The 18,635-nt window shown below is 52.3% G+C and overlaps 1 protein-coding gene across 1 annotated transcript in view; it reads left to right on the forward strand.

The window, feature by feature from the left end:
• otog (otogelin) overlaps positions 1-18,635 on the forward strand; it is a 431,253-nt gene that overhangs the window by 67,099 nt on the left and 345,519 nt on the right. Inside the window, exons 15-17 of the mRNA XM_072517704.1 lie at positions 11,444-11,490; positions 11,935-12,080; positions 17,013-17,145. Coding sequence (XP_072373805.1) covers positions 11,444-11,490; positions 11,935-12,080; positions 17,013-17,145 — 326 coding nt within the window. The remainder of the gene's footprint in view (positions 1-11,443; positions 11,491-11,934; positions 12,081-17,012; positions 17,146-18,635) is intronic.

An 18,635-nucleotide genomic window follows, 5' to 3' on the forward strand; every position in this document is an offset into this window, starting at 1 on the left:
CCTTCTTAATCAATCCCTTTGTCCTTCTTTGCTGAATTCTAAACTTCTCCTAAACCTCAGACCTATTATTTTTCATGGCCAATCTAGGTTTATTCCTTGGGTCGGATACCATTTCTAATTTCCTTTGTGAGCCATGGATTGGCTCTTTTACCCTTTTTGCTTTTGTGCCAGACAGGAATGAACAGTTGCTGTAGTTCCCCCCTGCGTTCCTTGAATGTTTGCCATTGTCTATCCAATGGCACAAAATACATTCCCAGCCTGGAAGTCTCCCTTCTGGGAGATCAAAGTCAGTACAGTACCCTTCATACACATGATGGGACTGTCCCAGAATTCTGTAGTTTTTGACCATTTAGGTTAGTATGATGAATTATCCTTCATGGTTTAGAAGCCCTTGACCCAAATACTAAATTGAGGATCAAATTGGAGACAGTGAAGAATGTACTTGCCAAGGGAGAAGACTCCAGCCTCCATCAGCCTATTCTTGAGAACCCTGCAAAGAACAAAAGAACCAAGAACAAAGAAAAGTATAGCACAGCAACAGACCCTTCAGCCCTCCAAGCCCGTGCCGACCATGCTGCCCGACTAAACTACAATCTTCTACACTTCCTGGGTCTGTATCCCTCTATTCCCATCCTATTCATGTATTTGTCAAGATGCCCCTTAAATGTCACTATCGTCCCTGCTTCCACCACCTCCTCCGGTAGCGAGTTCCAGGCACCCACTACCCTCTGTGTAAAAAACTTGCCTCGTACATCTCCTCTAAACCTTGCCCCTCGCACCTTAAACCTATGCCCCCTAGTAATTGACCCCTCTACCCTGGGGAAAAGCCTCTGACTATCCACTCTGTCTATGCCCCTCATAATTTTGTAGACCTCTATCAGGTCGCCCCTCAACCTCCGTCGTTCCAGTGAGAACAAACCGAGTTTATTCAACCGCTCCTCATAGCTAATGCCCTCCATACCAGGCAACATTCTGGTAAATCTCTTCTGCACCCTCTCTAAAGCCTCCACATCCTTCTGGTAGTGTGGCGACCAGAATTGAACACTATACTCCAAGTGTGGCCTAACTAAGGTTCTATACAGCTGCAACATGACTTGCCAATTCTTATACTCAGGAGGGATTAGTCTCATGACTGCCAAGACCACAGACCTCTCACTTGAGGACCTGGATTAAATGGTTAGGGATGAAAAGTTGTTGTATATGAAATGGGATTTCTACGTATAGAGCATGGAAGTTGGTATTATGTAACTAGTTATCCTGCATACATTCTTTAGCATTCTAAAAGTGGATGCCCATTGTGTAATAGATAAGACAATTCTGAAACTTAAAATGACAAATGCTGGACTGTTTTATGCAGAGACGAATTCTTCATATATTTAGGGTTTGGTAAATGTGCTGCAACAACCCCATTCTCCGTCCATGCCTGCTTATGTCTCCCATTCCCAATTAAAACTCCCATACCCCCCTCCATGACCCATGTCTCATCCATGCTGCTTCATATCTCCCATGTCACATCCATGCCGACTTATATCATCCATGCCCCCTCCATGCTCTCATGCCTCCATTTTGCCCTCTCCATACATACTATGGACAGAACTCATGTGTCCTCCTGGAAAGTTTTGAAATTTTCTTGAGATTAAAAAAGGAAAGCAATTATGCATTTGTAATAACCTGCATGGGACATTCAGCTGGAGAGGATTGTTTCCCCCTTCAACATTGTCAGGAGCCCTTGATGCCATACAGGGTCACGTGCTGCCTTGACGTTAAGGACAGTCTGTTTTACCTCATCTCTTGAATTTAGAGTTTTTGTCCATGCTTGGACCAAGGCTGTAATTTCTACATTGTTGATTATTTTTCTGTGTTGTAACTGTACTGGAGCAGCTTGGCCTGGGGTGCAGCTAGTTTTGGAGCACAATTTTTCATTACGACAGCCAGGAATGAGATAACTCTCTGATTTGCTCTTTGAGAGGATTCCCAGAGGAACTGGGAGTGATATGTTAGACACATGTGGCTACTAAGGCAACTCACATTGTGGATCAGTATTCATCAAATGAAAGGAATTCCACTCCATTAATTCAGCTACTTTCCGATCACCAATAGATCATCATCAAGATTCCCAGCGAGTTGCCATGATGCCTTCATTCTGTGTCAGTCAATTCTCCCACAGATGTTCAAACTTTGAAACAATGGGCAAAGTTCTCCACCTCGCACCCGCGGTAGTGGAGTTCCCATGAGGCAGAGAATTCAGTGGTTGTGAAGAAAATGGCACCGATCCGCTTCCGGTGCTCTGGCTCCTCTGCTGGCACTGGGATCGGGATTTGCACCCCACGCCAGCAGGAATGACCCACTTTCATCCACTTAGCAGGCTGGGCAACATATTCTCCTGGCCTGCGTGATTCGCTGGTCCTCTGGGCCAGGAATCACATGGGCGAGAATCGCTACAGTTCTTGACAAGTGTGGCCCTTTCGCGATGGATCTCGTGGTGGCCCAAGGGAGCAACTCTTTAAGGGAGCTTCCCCAAAGGTCCATCCACGCCCCCCCCAATGCAAGTCCTTCCCACCCCACTCTCACCAGGCATCCCCACTCCCCCCCAGAGATCCCCTAAATAAAGAGACCCCCCCAAATAAAGAGACCCCCCCAAATAAAGAGACCCCCCCAAATAAAGAGACCCCCCCAAATAAAGAGACCCCCCCCAAATAAAGAGACCCCCCCCAAATAAAGAGACCCCCCCAAATAAAGAGACCCCCCCAAATAAAGAGACCCCCCCAAATAAAGAGACCCCCCAAAATAAAGAGACCCCCCCAAATAAAGAGACCCCCCCAAATAAAGAGACCCCCCCAAATAAAGAGACCCCCCCAAATAAAGAGACCCCCCCAAATAAAGAGACCCCCCCAAATAAAGAGAGCCCCCCAAATAAAGAGAGCCCCCCAAATAAAGAGAGCCCCCCCAAGGAAACTCCCCAAATAAGGAGACCCCCCACAGGGACCCGCTAAATAAAGAGACCTCACACAGATGTGCCTAAATAAGGAAACCTCCCCCACAGAACACCAAAAGAGAAACCCCTGTTTGGAAGCCCCCTCAGAAGAGAGACCCCTGTCAGGAAACCTGCCAGAAAAGAGACCCCTGTCAGGAAGCCCCTCTAGAGGAGAGACCACTGTCTGGAAGCTAGACAGAGGCAGTGAAAAGAATTACTGCTTTAACACTCACTTCGGCAATACACCTTCTGGCTCAGACACAGGAAACACCACCTGCCAATTCCTGAAACTAGAAAACCAGTCAGCTGTATTTAAATCTCCTCAGATAATTGAGCTACAAGCCATTAATTTTTGTCTCATTGATATTTTATTTTACTCGGCTGTGATTGACAGCTTCCACAAAACCAGTTGTCAGCATTGCTCCATTGGTCTCCCTTCACTGTTGGGTAACTCTAAAGTGCTCTAGGCAATGTTTATAAACATCAAGCTATGATTGACAGGTCCTGGACACCTTCAAACAGAATTAAGTGCTTTCCAATCACCTCCTTTCACACTTAAGTGATTTTGAAGTGGTAAGCTGGAAATTGACAGCACTTAACTCTGAACCCACTGTGCATCCTCAATTCCACCCTCCTACCACAAAAAAAAGCAAAAAGGCAGTCCCACAGTCAATAATCCATCCTTCTCCCAGATAGCCATTTCTTATCTGTAACTCCTGCCTTACATTTTTTCACAAGGCAGATGTCCACTTGGCATGCACGCAAGCAACAATGGGGAAGATAAGGCAGTGAAATAAAGGTTATATTTTGAGCAGAAATGTGAAAAATTAACAGTTTTCAACACCCTTGTGTCAACTGTGGCTTAGTGCCAGCATTCTCTCCTCTGAGTCAGAAGGTTATGGATTCTAATCCGTAAATGTAACTTTCTGACCATGTGGAAGACAGACATAAATACATGAAGATCTAAAAGGAATAAGTTTGTGAGAGACACTCTATCCCTCCCAGGGGCGTCATTCTCCGACCCCCCAGAGGGTCGGAGAATGGCCGTTGGCCGCCGTGAATCCCGCCCCCGCCGGTTGCCGAAGTCTCCGAAGGGAGAAAAGTCGGCGGGGCGTTAATGGCGCCGCAGACGTCGGAGAAGGATGGGGAGGGGGGTCCGTGCCGGGGAGGGGGATGGGGGGGGGGGGTCCATGCCGGAGAGGAGGATGGGGAAGGGGGTCCGTGCCGGGGAGGAGGATGGGGAGGGGGGGTCCGTGCCGGGGAGGAGGATGGGGGGTCCGTACCATGGAGGAGGATGGGAGGTCCGTGCCGTGGAGGAGGATGGGTGGTCCGTGCCGGGGAGGATGATGGGAGGTCCGTGCCGGGGAGGAGGATGGGGAGGGGGGTCCGTGCCGGGGAGGAGGATGGGGGGTCCGTGCCGTGGAGGAGGATGGGAGGTCCGTGCCGGGGAGGAGGATGGGGAGGGGGTCCGTGCCGGGGAGGAGGATGGGAGGCCCGTGCCGGGGAGGAGGATGGGAGGTCCGTGCCGGGGAGGGGGGTGGGGTGTCTGGGTGTCCGTGCCGGGGAGGAGGATGGGGAGGGGGGTCCGTGCCGGGGAGGAGGATGGGAGGTCCGTGCCGGGGAGGGGGATGGGGGGGTCCGTGCCGGGGAGGGGGATGAGGGGGTCCGTGCCGGGGAGGGGGATGGGGGGGGTGGGTCCGTGCCAGGGAGGAGGATGGGGGGTCTGTGCCGGGGAGGAGGATGGGGGGGGTCCGTGCCGGGGAGGAGGATGGGGGGGGGGGGGGTCGTGCTGGGGAGGGGGATGGGGGGGGTCCGTGCCGGGGAGGGGGATGCGAGGTCAAGTGAGTTGGTCCACCTGGCCAGGTGCCAGCCTCCAACAGTTGGACCCATGCGGTCCATGCCACATGGCTGGGGGGAAGGAGGGGATATGGGCAATGATGACATGTCGTCGTTCCCCCCCCCCAGGCCGTCATGTTTTCCGATCATCCAGCGATGTTGGCCGCCGTGGCGGCAGCCGCTAATGTCTATGTTGCCCTGGATGAGGAGGAGGAGGAGGAGCGTGCCAGAGAGGCGGCGCAGGCTGCCGCAGAGGGGCAGGCGGCAGCCGCCCAGGCTGGAGGGACACCTGACCAACAGGACGAGGAAGGGGAGGAGGACGTCGCGGCCCCACGGGAATGCAGGAGGAGACTCCGGATGAGGCGGGAAACCATGGCACACATCTGCCACCTGCTGGCACACCTGTCACCGCGTGACACTTGCGGGGGACACCCTCTCCCCGTGTCCGTCAAGATTACGGTGGCCCTGAACTTTTATGCAACGGGGTCATTCCAGGCACCAAGTGGGGACCTGTCCGGCATATCGCAGACATCGGTGCACCGGTGCATCCGGGCAGTGACAGATGCCCTATATGCCCTATATGCCATGGCGCACCGCTACATCCGCTTCCCTGTGGACCGGGCCAGCCAAGATGCCCGGGCTGTGGGCTTCTCTGCCGTGGCCGGGTTCCCCATGGTCCAGGGCGCGATTGATGGGATGCACGTCGCCGTGTGGCCACCTGAAGATAACAGGGCCGTGTTCACCAATAGGAAGGGGACCTATTCGATGAACATACAGGTGGTCTGCGACCACCGCATGATGATCCTGCACGTCTGCGCCCGTTACCCAGGCAGTGTACACGACTCATACGTGTTGTCGCGGTCATCCATCCCCGGCATGTACGAGGGACGCCATCCCCGGGCGAGACACAGGCGGGTGGCTGTCCACCGTTACCGGCTGGCCCAGCGGGCACGGGACAGACTGATAGCCGCCCGCTTCACTGACTAGATGGGCGTGGGAATCAGGTAGTGTGGCCACAGACCGCACACCATGGCAACAGCCGACCACCCACACCCCCCCACCCATCCACCCACCCAGCACCCTCACCCCCCGCCCCAACCCCACCCACCCCACCCGCATGCACACCACCCCCCCCATTGCCGATCCACCTGTGGCACAATGGCCGGGCTCACACAGTTGCGGGTGGACGCGTGTCTATTGCAGGCCATGGAGGATGATGACAACCCGCCCTGCGATGAGCTCCTGGCACCACATCGTTGGACTATGTCTGACCCATGGCCACAGTACCACCATCCACCCGGACCATCCCTGCATGCGGCTGTGACACTGCAGCGCACGGTCCCGTCCTCTGCCCAGGGGGATGTTGATGGCAGCCCAGGGGGAAGGGGGCAGACTCACCTGGGGCTGAGGTAAGACCACCCCTCACACACACACTTGCGCTCAACGTACATGACGCCCCCGCACGCTTTGGACAGAGCACAAAGGCAGCTTCTGTAGGTGTAACATTGAATTTAATAACCAAAGGAGTTCATGCACGTGCCCTAGCCCCTAAAACTCATCTGTGCCCTGCACCCGTGCCAACTTGCTCAGTGTCTAATTGTTTGGCCTTACGGGCCCTTTGACAACGTCTACGTGGTTCCCCAGATGGTACAGCAGAACTGGAGGTGGACTCCTGTGATTCCTGCCCTCTGACACAGGATCCCTTTGGCGGCCGTTTCCTGGGGCATCCTGGCCTAGATGGGCCAGGCTGCGGCCCGGGCGACTGGGATGGCGAGCTGTCAGCCTGTCCTGCCCGTTGCCCACCCGATGCACCTGGGACGGAAGGGGGGGAGTCCGAGGTGTCGCAGTGTTCCGGGACCTCCCCTACAGGGGGAGCCGGGACGGACCACACCACCTCCTCCTCCCTCGGGGTGCCCGATGGCCCCCAGGCCTCTACATAGGTGGGGGATGCGAACGGACTGGCCATCCGACGCCCCCCCGACATCTGGCGCTGCCAGTCCTGGAGGCCCGTGCTGGTATCGACAGGGGTCTGCAGGTTTGCAGCCATGGAGCTCAGGGGATTGGCAAACCCTGTCTGTGACTGTGCGAAGCCGGCTCGCACATGGCCACTGGCGCCGATGCCCTCAGCGATGGCCTGCTGAGACTGGGCCATGGCCTGCAGAGACTGGGCTATGGCCTGCTGAGACTGGGCTATGCCCTGCTGAGACTGGGCTATGGCCTGCTGAGACTGGGCCATGGCGTTGAGCGCCTCTGCCATCTGGCACTGGCACTGGCTCATGGCCTCCTGTGAGAGGGCAGTCATGTCCTGGGCCACAGACGCTGCCTGCACGGAAAGCCCCAGGCCTCGCAAACCGTTCCCCATGTCTGACACCGTCTCACCCATTGCCTCCACCGCGGACGCCACCCATGCGGTGTCGGCCTGGGTGGCACACATGACCGGCACCACTCCCAGCTCCTGGACGCGGGTGGAATCCTCCGCCTGCGACTGCAGCCGCCGCAAGCTGGCCGTCACCCTCTTCGCTCGTCTCCGGGTCGGTGGTTGCATCGGATCTATGTGTGGGTGTGGTAACTCCAGGAACCCGGGATCCATCTGGGCGGCAGATGTTCACTTGGGCTGGGCTGCCCTCCGACCGCCCGGCCCCTCTGCTGCTCCTACCTCCACCTGCTGTACCGGGACGGCTGTGTTGTGCGCTCCAGTGAGTGTACCAGACACCTCATCACTAAAGTGCCCAACCGAGGTGAGTGTTTCTGCGATGGTGGAGGGTGTTGGTGACAGCAGTGGCGTGGTGTTGGTGACAGCAGTGGCGTTGTGTCATGCTCTTCGTCCCACTCGGAGTCCATGGCACTTTGGGGTGGGGGTTCGTCTCCACCCATCCACTCTGAGTCACTGTCCGGTATTTCGTCTTCCTGGGTAGTGCTGTCCCGGGTAGTGCTGTCCCGGGTAGGGGTGTCCCGGGTAGGGGTGTCCTGGGTAGTGGTGTCCTGGGTAGTGGTGTCCTGGGTAGTGGTGACCTGGGTAGTGGTGTCCTGGGTCGTGGTGTCCTGGCTCGGCTGTGACGCGGGCCTGTGGCTGCCCCTCTCGTCGCTGGGTGGCACACGCCTGCGTCGTCGCACCCGCACGTGACAGGGTCGTCGCCTCCCTGTTGCTCCAGGTCTCTCTGTCTCCCATGGTCTCCAAGGGGCATCCTGCGGGCGTCGCATGCCGGAGGGTCCGGGTCTCTCCGTCTCCCGTGGTGCGCGAGGGGCATCCTGCGGGCGTCGCATGCCGGAGGGTCCGGGTCTCTCCGTCTCCCGTGGTGTGCGAGGGGCATCCTGCGGGCGTCGCATGCCGGAGGGTCCGGGTCTCTCCGTCTCCTGTGGCCTCCGAGGGGCATCCTGCGGGCGGTCTGCATCTGCGGGGATGGGTGCCTCGACGTTTGCTCCTGCGATACACAATGAAGCATGCATGGTTAGACACGCAGGCAGTGATCAGGTGATATGGGGGAGGGGGATATAGGGGAGGGGGGATATGGGGACGGGCTGTCGGTGGCTCACTTGCTAGTACGCCCCCGACCTCTGCATCAGCAACCCCCCGGTCCTCAGGTCCGCCAGCCAGTTCCAGGGCCCTTTCCTCGTGTTCGGTCAGTGGTCTCTCATCAGCGGGGCCTCCTCCAGTCCTCACATGCTCCCTGGTGTTGTGCGCGCGTTTCTCCTGTGGTGGGCGGGGGGGGGGGGGGGTGGGGGGGGGTGGTGGCAGGGATAAAAGGCAACAGTGTTAGGCAGGTATATGAATGCACGCCATCGGTTGCGCGTGTATTGCAGAGGTTAAGGTTAGGGCTGGATTCACTTGGGGATATGGGGGAGGGGGGATATGGGGGATATGGGGGAGGGGGGATATGCGGGAGGGGGGATATGGGGCAGGGGGGGATATGGGGGCGGGGGGATATGGGGGAGGGGGGATATGGGGGATATGGGTGAGGGGGGATATAGGGGAGGGGGGATATGGGGACGGGCTGTTGGTGGCTCACTTGCTAGTACGCCCCCGACCTCTGCATCAGCTATCTCCCGGTCCACAGGTCCGCCAGCCAGTTCCAGGGCCCTTTCCTCGTGTTCGGTCAGTGGTCTCTCATCAGCGGGGCCTCCTCCAGTCCTCACATGCTCCCTGGTGTTGTGTGCGCGTTTCTCCTGTGGTGGGGCGGGGGGTGGGGGGGGGGGGGTGGGGGTGGTGGCAGGGATAAAAGGCAACAGTGTTAGGCAGGTATATGAATGCACGCCATCGGTTGCGCGTGTATTGCAGAGGTTAAGGTTAGGGCTGGATTCACTTGGGGATATGGGGGAAGGGGGGATATGGGGGAGGGGGGATATGGGGAGGGGGGATATGCGGGAGGGGGGATATGGGGCAGGGGGGATATGGGGGCGGGGGGATATGGGGGAGGGGGGATATGGGGGATATGGGTGAGGGGGGATATGGGGGAGGGGGATATGGGGGAGGGGGGATATGGGGAGGGGGGGATATGGGGGAGGGGGGGATATGGGGGAGGGGGGATATGGGCGAGGGGGGATATGGATATCGGGTGGGGGAGGGGGAGGGTCACCCTGCCTGCTCTGACGAGGTCGTTCACCTTCTTGTGGCACTGGGTGCCTGTCCGTGGTGTCAGGGCCGCAGCGGTGACGGCCTCTGCCACCTCCCTTCACAGACGCCGGCTGTGTCGTGGGGCAACTCTGCGGCCGTGCCCGGGATACAGGGCCTCCCTCCTCTGCTCCACTGCATCCAGGAGCGCCTCCACATACCGTGACTGGAACCTCGGGGCTGAGCGGCGGCCAGCCATCCAGTCGGGTGTTCCGGTCGGGTAGGGGGGAGCAGCGCGTCCTTATGAGCCGTCACGCTGTGAGGCGTGTATGACGCTGCACGGCGTGAACCACGTGCGCAAGCGCGGATCCCGTCACGTCGCTGCTAGCCCATTTCGGGACGGAGACTTTGCAACGATTTTTCCGGCGTGACGCAAGTCAGATTTGCGCCGTTTTTTGCACCGATCGGCGGACTTTGCGCCGATAACGGAGAATTTCACCCCAGATCTTTAGGGCGGGATTCTCCGACTCCCCGCCTGGTCAAAGAATCGCCGTGGGTCGGCGTGAATCCCGCCCCTGCCGGCCTCCGAATTCTCCCACCCCCCAAAAACCGGCGTAAATTGGAGTTGGTCCCTTACTGGCGGCACCTGGCAGCACGGGCGGCCTCCAGGGTTATTGGGGGGTCGTGGGGGATCTGGCCCCGGAATGTGCCCCCACGGTGGCCTAGCCCGCGGTCGGGGCCCACCGATCCGCGGGCGGGCCTCTGCCATTGGGGCACTCTATTCCTTCCGCACTGGAGGCCGTGGTCATCCGCCATTCCCGGTGCGAAAGTGACTCCATGTGCGCATGCGCGGGGATGATGTCAGCAGACACTGACGCTCCCGTGCATGCGCGGACCCACGCCAGCCGGTGGAGTCCCTTCCACCCTGGCTGGCGCGGTGCCAAAGGCCTTCCACGCTGGCCGGCGGGGCACAAATCACTCCGCCGCCGGCCTAGCCCCTGAAGGTGCGGAGGATTTTGCACCTTTGGGGCGGCCCGACGACGGAGTGGTTCCCGCCACTCCACTGCCCCGTTTCCGCCCGCCCCGCCAATTCCCAGAGAATCCCGCCCCATGTTTCGAAACACTGGATAAATTTAATCCAGACGACAGTGGTTGGAGAAGGCCAGCCCTATTAACTGCCTAGCAGGCACTGAACCGGGCAGCAATGGGCTTTCCCCAGGTTTTAGGACCCTTATATGGCAATCCTGTCCCCCCCCCCCCCCCACCTCCCACTGTCCCTAAGAGCTGCCAGCCAATCAGATGCTGGAACCTCTCCCATACAGGCAGTGCCACCAGGAAATGGTGGAAGCTGCCAGTAATGCACACTTAGGATCACCAAGGGACCCAGACCATAGGTGGGTGAGAACAGGATTGGGGCTTCAGGGAGGAGTCTCTGCCTGGAGAGCGGAAAGGTGTGAGAAGAAAGGGCATGACGTGGAGTGGTGGTCCCTCAATCAGGCACTGAGTGCATTAAATACCAATGGTGGCAGGATGAAGCCCTTAAGTTGGCCTTCCTGAATCAGACATAATCGTGGAAGGAGCCTGATTAAATTCGCCCCTGCATGTAAACAGTGAGTGCGGGCATCCATCCAGCTCTCACATTGCAATAGAGATATACTTTTCTCCTTCTAGTTCATCTTAAAACTCTTCTTGCTCTCCCTGAATTCAAACCGGCACTCTTCCATCAAGGTATACTGGCACAATACATCTGTTCACCTACTTCAAGCTGATACTCTTCTCCCTACTTCCTCTCAGCTGATGATGAAGTTGCTCTTCAAATACACAACTTCCATGCTCTCATTCACTCCACTCCCTGCGTCAAATAAACACACTCACACCACTTTCCTTTGTTCTCATCAATTTTCCCTCACTGTTGCCATCTATTTTCCTTCCTTTCTAATGGTGCTAAATATTCTGCTGTCAAAGTGTTATGTATTATATTTCTGAAATAATTGTAGGTTGATTTTAAAAATACGCATGTCCTAATAAGGAATTGAAATGTTATTTCAAAACATTTCACTTTAAATATCTTTACTTGGTTGCAGTATTTGCATAGGTGGGATCTGGAACTGTACCAAGAATAACTGTCCAGGTAATTTTTTTTTATTGTGTTCTACATAAACTGTGCATTTGCCATTTATTATATGGGGGGAGTTTTGGGCTTGGGCAACAAATGGACACAATATCGGGGATACACTGCAGTGCACACTCAATGTGGCATTTAGGAGGCCTCAATTGCTTTTAGATTTGGTTTTCACTGATATTTTCTGCAAACTGGAGATGCCAAATTGGTGCCCCACTGGACTAGTCACCTGGTAGGTAATACTGTTTCGAGTATCCCCTGCTCCTCCTGCTTCCACATTGAAATGAGTTTCAGAAGAAAACTTACCTGGAGGTTTCCCTTTAACGACTGTTGGTTAGGCCACTGAAGAATCTGAAAAAATAGGTAGAGTTCTGACTTGGGTTTCAACATGTGGAAATTAAAATACTGTCATACTGATCTGATTTTGCTTGGTGTTTTTCTTATTGATTCTAGCGGAGTGCTCAGTAACTGGAGATATTTACTTCAAGACGTTTGATGAGCGGGTGTACACCTTCCATGCTACATGTCAATATATCCTGGCAAAGAGCCACAACTCTGGAAAATTTACCATCAGCCTCCAAAATTCTCAGTGTGGCTCAGTAAGAAACACATTTTGCTTTTGCAGATAAAGCAGAAGGCCTGAAAGAAGAGGGGATTGAACAAAATTGATTTTGCATAATAAAATAGGATTGAAGGAAAATAAATATGCAAAGAAGTTGGTTGGAAAAAAGTAAGATAAGCAATGATTGGTGAATTGGAAATCCAATGACTGAACTTTGCTCCACACCTCTTAGATAAAAACCTTTCAGCTTATCATTACCAAATAGTGCAATTGAGGCCATCACATTTCACCTGAAAGAAAAACTACAAGGTTTCTAACCCTTTAACCGCAAAGCCAGCAATCTTCTGGTGCCAGAAAGCTGATGAAAGTGATATTCACCAGGGCTATATAGATTTAAGAATCATGTGAAATTTGCAGACACATCTAGGACAATAATTTGTACAAGAAGTTGAGTCGATGGAACCTTATCTGTGTCTGTTGAAATGTCAATGTCTTTGATGCTGTGGACGATGAGAGCAGGCTCAGATAAAAGAAGTTTGCAAAGTGGTTGGTGAAAGAGACAGCAGTCAATATGAAAACACCTGCTGAACATGGATTGATGTAATGTTATCAAAGAGACAATTCACTAGAACAAGGAATTATTGTTGGCTTGAATTTCGCTCCTTTTCTGGTTTTTCTCAATACATTTCAAACACTTTTGTATTTTTATTGCTGCCTCTGGTGAATATTTAATATCCACTCTAGGCAGCAAATATTTTCAGAAGTAGTGAGAAAGAAGTAGGTTTCTGTCATATTTTACATTTAGCCCTCTTTACACAGTGAAAAACTGTTGAACAATAGCGAGAAGCACTTCATGAAGGTCAAAATGACCTGTTATCATAGAATCCCTTTAGTGTAGAAGGAGGACATTCGGCCCATCAAGTCTGCACCAACCCAATGAAAGAGCACACCACCTCTTGGCCTGAATACTGATCTTATAGCGCATGAAGCTACACAAACCCGGATGCATATATTGACTGGTGAAGTAGGGTTGTGGTAACCAGTTGTGGAGAAACTATTCGCAAATTTCTCAACTAGCAAGTTGAGGAAAGGATTGTTTCGTCTAAAAAGTGAGTTTGAATGCAGGATGGAGCAGGGTAAGGTATGCAAGGAAATCCTTACATGCAGTTGTAGATTCAAAGATTATAAACAAAGCTATGTATCATAAATGCATATGCGCTACAGGGTTAACCTCTTGCCTCGTAGAAATTGATGAAAATGTTAGCGAGCGTTAGACTAGAGAGAACCTCTTGGCTACACTGTCTACTTGGGCATACAGTGTCATTAAAACTAAACTCAACAACGTGAGACACATAGGCCATGCATCTGCAGTGATTGGCTGATTGAATCAAACAGCACACTCGTTCAGTTATTCGTATTAGGCAGAGTGTAGACCATACTCAACCAGCCCGTAATTGCAAGTCCAAAACATAACTACTGTTAAATATGATGCCTCAATCGAGCAGTACTTGCAGAACAATTCTGAGTGCGCTAATAGCTACATTAACAAACTGAGTTAATATAATCAATTGAGCTCTTAATATTGCTCATTTATGCTTGTTGGAAGAAACAGACATTCATTCACAGGGATCCATTATCTGTAACAAAAGGAATATGTTCAAGATCTGCATCTATTTTTGCATTACCCAGGAGTATGGGAAGCCTATAGTTTCCCATTGCGTTTTCCAAGGCAATGCCTCAGCCAATCAGAGTCACCATGCCAAACAATCAGCACCACTTTCCTCTTGTCGTATTCATTTGTTGCGATTGATTAAATTTTGCTTTCTTGCATTTCCCCTGATGAATGCAAAATGAAAAGCTTCGGTAGCCTGTCTCTTCAGCTATATTTTAGTTCGTACCACAAAGCGACTGTTAATATACTGCTTAGAGGGTTAAATAAAGAGAGAATAAGGGGCCATTTTTTTACTTTGTGCTCCCAGCAAGGTGACTTGCCTGAAGGGGAATTTCCCGCTCCAATCTGAAGCAGGCAGGAATTCATCAGCTTATAGAAAAGTCAGTGGGGCATGGTACAGCTTCGGTATTTTCTTCATTGGAGTGCAGGACACAAGTCTCTGACATGGCCATGAGTCCTCAACCATTCCTCATACAACAAGCTCTTCATTCCAGGGATCATTCTTGTGAACCTCCTCCTGACCCTTTCCAAGGCCAGCACATCCTTCCTTAGATACGGGGCCCAAAACTGCTCACAGTACCCCAAATGGGGTCTGACCAGAGCCTTATACAGCCTCAGAGGTACATCCCTGCTCTTGTATTCTCGCCCTCTCGGCATGAATGGCAACATTGCATTTGCCTTCCTAACTGCCGACTGAACCTGCATGTTAACCTTAAGATTATTGAGAACAAGGGCTCCCAAGTCCCTTTGTGCTTCTGATTTCCTAAGCGTTTTCCCATTTTGAAAATAGTCTATGCCTCCATTCCTCTTTCCAAAGTGCACAACCTCACACTTTTCCACATTGTATTTCATCTGCCACTTCTTTGCCCACTCTCCTAGCCTGTCCAAGTCCTTCTGCACCCCCCCACCCCCACCTCAATACTACCTGTCCCTCTGCAGATCTTTGTATCATCTGCAAACTTAGCAACAGTGTCTTTAGTTCCTTGTTCCAGATCATTAATGGATATTGTGAAAAGTTGTGGTCCCAGCACAAACCCCTGAGGCACACCACTAGTCACCGGCTGCCATCCCATTTATCCCCACTCTCTGCCTTCTGCCAGTCAGCCAATCCTCTATCCATGCCAGGATCTTACCTTTAACACCTTGGGCTCTTAACTGATTTAACAGTCTCCTATGCTGCACCTTGTCAAAGGCCTTCTGGTAATCTAAATAAATCACGTCCACTGGTTGTCCTTTGTCTAACTTCCTTGTTACCTCCTCAAAGAACTCTAACAGATTTGTCAGACATAACCTCCCATTGACGAAGCTTCTTCATAAGCGTTCTCCAAGACGGCCTTCAGGACGCAACAGAAACTTATAGCCAAGTTCCGCACACATGAGTATGGACTCAACTGGAACATTGGATTCATGTCGCATTACATTCACCCCCCACCATCTGACCTGGGCTTGCAAAATCCTACCAACTGTCCTGGCTTGAGACAATTCACACCTCTTTAACCTGGGATTACCCCTCTCTCTGGATCTGTAAAGACTTAATTACCTGCAAATGCTCGCATTCAAAGCATCATCTTGCATCCTTGACTTTGCCTGTATATATGTTTCTGGAACCTACCTCTTCATTCACCTGAGGAAGGAGCAGTGCTCCGAAAGCTAGTGATTTGAAGCAAATCTGTTGGGACTTTAACCTGGTGTTGTAAGACTTCTTATTGTGCTCACCCGGCATCTCCACACAATGTTATTTCATGGCAGAGTGTTTCACATTCTTATGATGCATTGTGTGAAGAAGTTTCAATTTGATTCAACTTTGGTTGAATTCTAAGACTTGCACCAAAAATTTTCTTTCGCCATCCCATGCAGAAACTCTGGACACTCTGCATTAATGAAGTTTCCATTAACCTACGAAGTTGTGACAGATGATTGGGAGAACACTGAAACAATTCCAGTCTACTTTCCTTTGGTTTAGCTTTCCCAATTAACGGATCTGTCAGACAGACTGAAATCACAATGTAATGTCCTAAAAGTAATTGGCGCAAGCACAGATATTGGGTGGAATTCAACCAAAACATTTTTGAGTGTCATTTTGGGTGAGCTTGGTGGGGTGTTTCCCACTGGTGTATTTGGTGAGACCCACACCAGTATTCACCCACACTTATCTGGCGCGATCTACCCAAATGGGCACAGAGACCCATAACGTGAGATTAGCCGTGTGTTTCCTGGTGCTCGGAGCACCAGGAAACACCTTACTATCTAAAGCCCACCTGGCTAGCTCGGGGGCCTCAGGGGAGAACGCGCAGCCAAGGCTGCATTTAGATCCGTTTTCTGCACTGAGAAGTTCCACCTGGTCCCTGTTTGTGGGGACCAGTACTGAAGGACGCTTGCCCAAGGTCTGCAAGGTGAAGGGGATAGATACCAATGCCTTGGTTACCTCTGGGAACTGCATATTAGAGTGAGACTAGCAGTCAAAATCAGGCGTAACATGACCGGTAGTTCGCACCCATCATTTGTTTGGGCCTTGGGAAGTTTCTCCCAGGTCCCACCCACCCTCAGACCTTTTTCCAGCTGAACACGACGGTGAGACCGGCTCCTCAGAGATCAGGCCATTTTTAAAGGGTGCCCCAATTTCTAAGTGAGCTTGAGGATCCCCCATAACCCCACCCACAGACAATGTCATCCCCGCACACATGGGCACTACCTCACCCCCCGCCCCCCCAATTGAGGACACCCCCACTTTCAGGACCCCACACTTCACTCCCCAAACTTTATGAGGTCCTTTCATACCCACCCTTCACCCCACACCCCCCCATCCTTCATACCCCCTCATCCCCCTGTTTTATGGGCATGGCTCTCCTCAGGTCACAACCCATGGCAGTGCTGCCCTGGAAGTGTCCCTGCCAGCCTGGCAGTGCCAACTGGGCACCCCGGGTGCCAGAGGAAGAGCCAGAGTGCCACTCTGCCCTTTCCCAATAACCTGGGCATCTCCAATGACCTGGGAATCCCCCAAGTGCCGTTATGCCTGGTCCATGTTTGTTAACCAGTGCAAAGCGGCGCAGGTTGAGTCCTCGCTGGGGAGGCCATTAGTTCCCGGGAGCCATTGGAATCCGGCACGTGCATATTTAGATGAACCTAATGACTCATTTAAATATAGTGATCTGGATCTCGCCCAGCGCGGGCCAGATCCAGATCGCGATCTCTTGCGAGGTTCAATGGTCTCATCCCAACACCAAGTCGGGCGCGACAAAGCCGGTAAATCGTGTCTATTATTTAGTTCTAAATTGTCTCTGTTGCTTCTTTTCTCAGAATCTAAATGGTGCCTGTATTCAGTCAGTGAGTCTGGTTGTTGATGAAGATGCGAAGAAACAAGTGACATTGACTCGTTCAGGAGAGGTGTACCATTCTAACCAGTACAGGATCAGCTTGCCTTATAGAGATGGTATGAAATAGTGACTTCTTGCTATTACAATCTTTGCAAAGCTTTAAACATGTCTTTCCCTTTCTCTTTCAAAAAGTGCACATTGCTGCCACATAGCATTTTCAGGAATTATATTCGGCGGTCTATCAATTTGCTCATCTGCCCACCTGATAATTTGCAATAATTAAGTAGAGCCATGTTCATATAATCAAGAACAGTCAAATCTAGTACTTGTATTTTCATTAGCTACTGGCTATTACCAGGCAGTGATCTCCAAATATTAACCAATTTTGGCAATTTTTAGCATGTAGTTTCTATCAGCTTTGCTTGGTGGAAATAGATTCTTTTTCATCTTTTAATACAAGAGCTGGTGCTAATGATTTGACATTTTTATATCATTGAGATGGAGTGAGAACTGCATTTAGTTCAGAGACAATGGGCTGGATTCTCCGCCGGCAGCCCGGGGATTTCCCGACGGCATGGGGCTGCCCCACATTGACTGGCCGGCGTAACGGAGCATCCCGCTGACGGGTGAAATGGAAATGTGGCGAGGCGGGGCGGAGAATCCAGCCCAATTTCTATTTAGATTTTCGGTAAAGTCCAAATCTATTATGATCCACAGCGTTCATTGGCTCCATTTGTGATATAGTCGAGACTTGGAAGGATACCGGGCACTTGACGGCAGGGTACCAGGGGTCTTGTTAGGGGATAACATTGGAAGGTTACAGGAGAGAAGATTCCAGGGTACCAGGTGGGAAGATTACAGGGTACCAGGGTACCCATTAGAGAAGGCTCCAGGGTACCGGGAGGAGGGTAAGACTCCAGGATACCAGGTGGAAAACCCTGGGGACCAGCTGGAAAACTATAGAGTACAAGGGGGAAATCTGTCAGGCACCAGGGGAAAGGCTCCAGGGGAAAGGGTTGGGAGACAACGATGGAAAAACATAGTGTACTGGGTGGGGGGTGGGGAGGGGGAGACTACAGGGTATCAGAGGCCTGGTCGGGGAAGAACACTGGAAGGGTCCCAAGTGGAAGGCTCCAGGTTACCGGGGGGAAGACTCCAATGTACCGGGGGGAAGGAATGGGGGGCATATAGGTGCAAAGCATAATTCCTGAGGCCGTCTTTTGATGCTGGGCCATGGGCTGCTTGGAAGGGCCTCAAAGAGGGAAGGGAAGCCTGGGTAGTGCAGTGGGTTGGGCAGTCATCACAGACGGTCCAATCCACTCAAATCTGTGTATAGTGGCCTCTGAATGCAGATTATTGATATGGGCAAATTTAATGGAAAAACATGGCAGTAATAATCATCACATTGCAGCTGGGATGGTTCAGTTGTAACTCAGTAGATATGCCTGAAGTCTAACAAATGATGCAATTATGCCCACTCAAGCACCACATTTGTTTTTGAGTGCCAATGATTGCCGTTCAGCCTTTAACACGTGGTGCGCTAACCTCCAAATTCTCCCTGAGTCTCCCTGAGACTGTGATCCCTTGTCCTAGACCATCCAGCCAG

This window comes from Scyliorhinus torazame, chromosome 10 (genome assembly GCF_047496885.1).
Source record: "Scyliorhinus torazame isolate Kashiwa2021f chromosome 10, sScyTor2.1, whole genome shotgun sequence".
Taxonomy (NCBI): domain Eukaryota; kingdom Metazoa; phylum Chordata; class Chondrichthyes; order Carcharhiniformes; family Scyliorhinidae; genus Scyliorhinus; species Scyliorhinus torazame.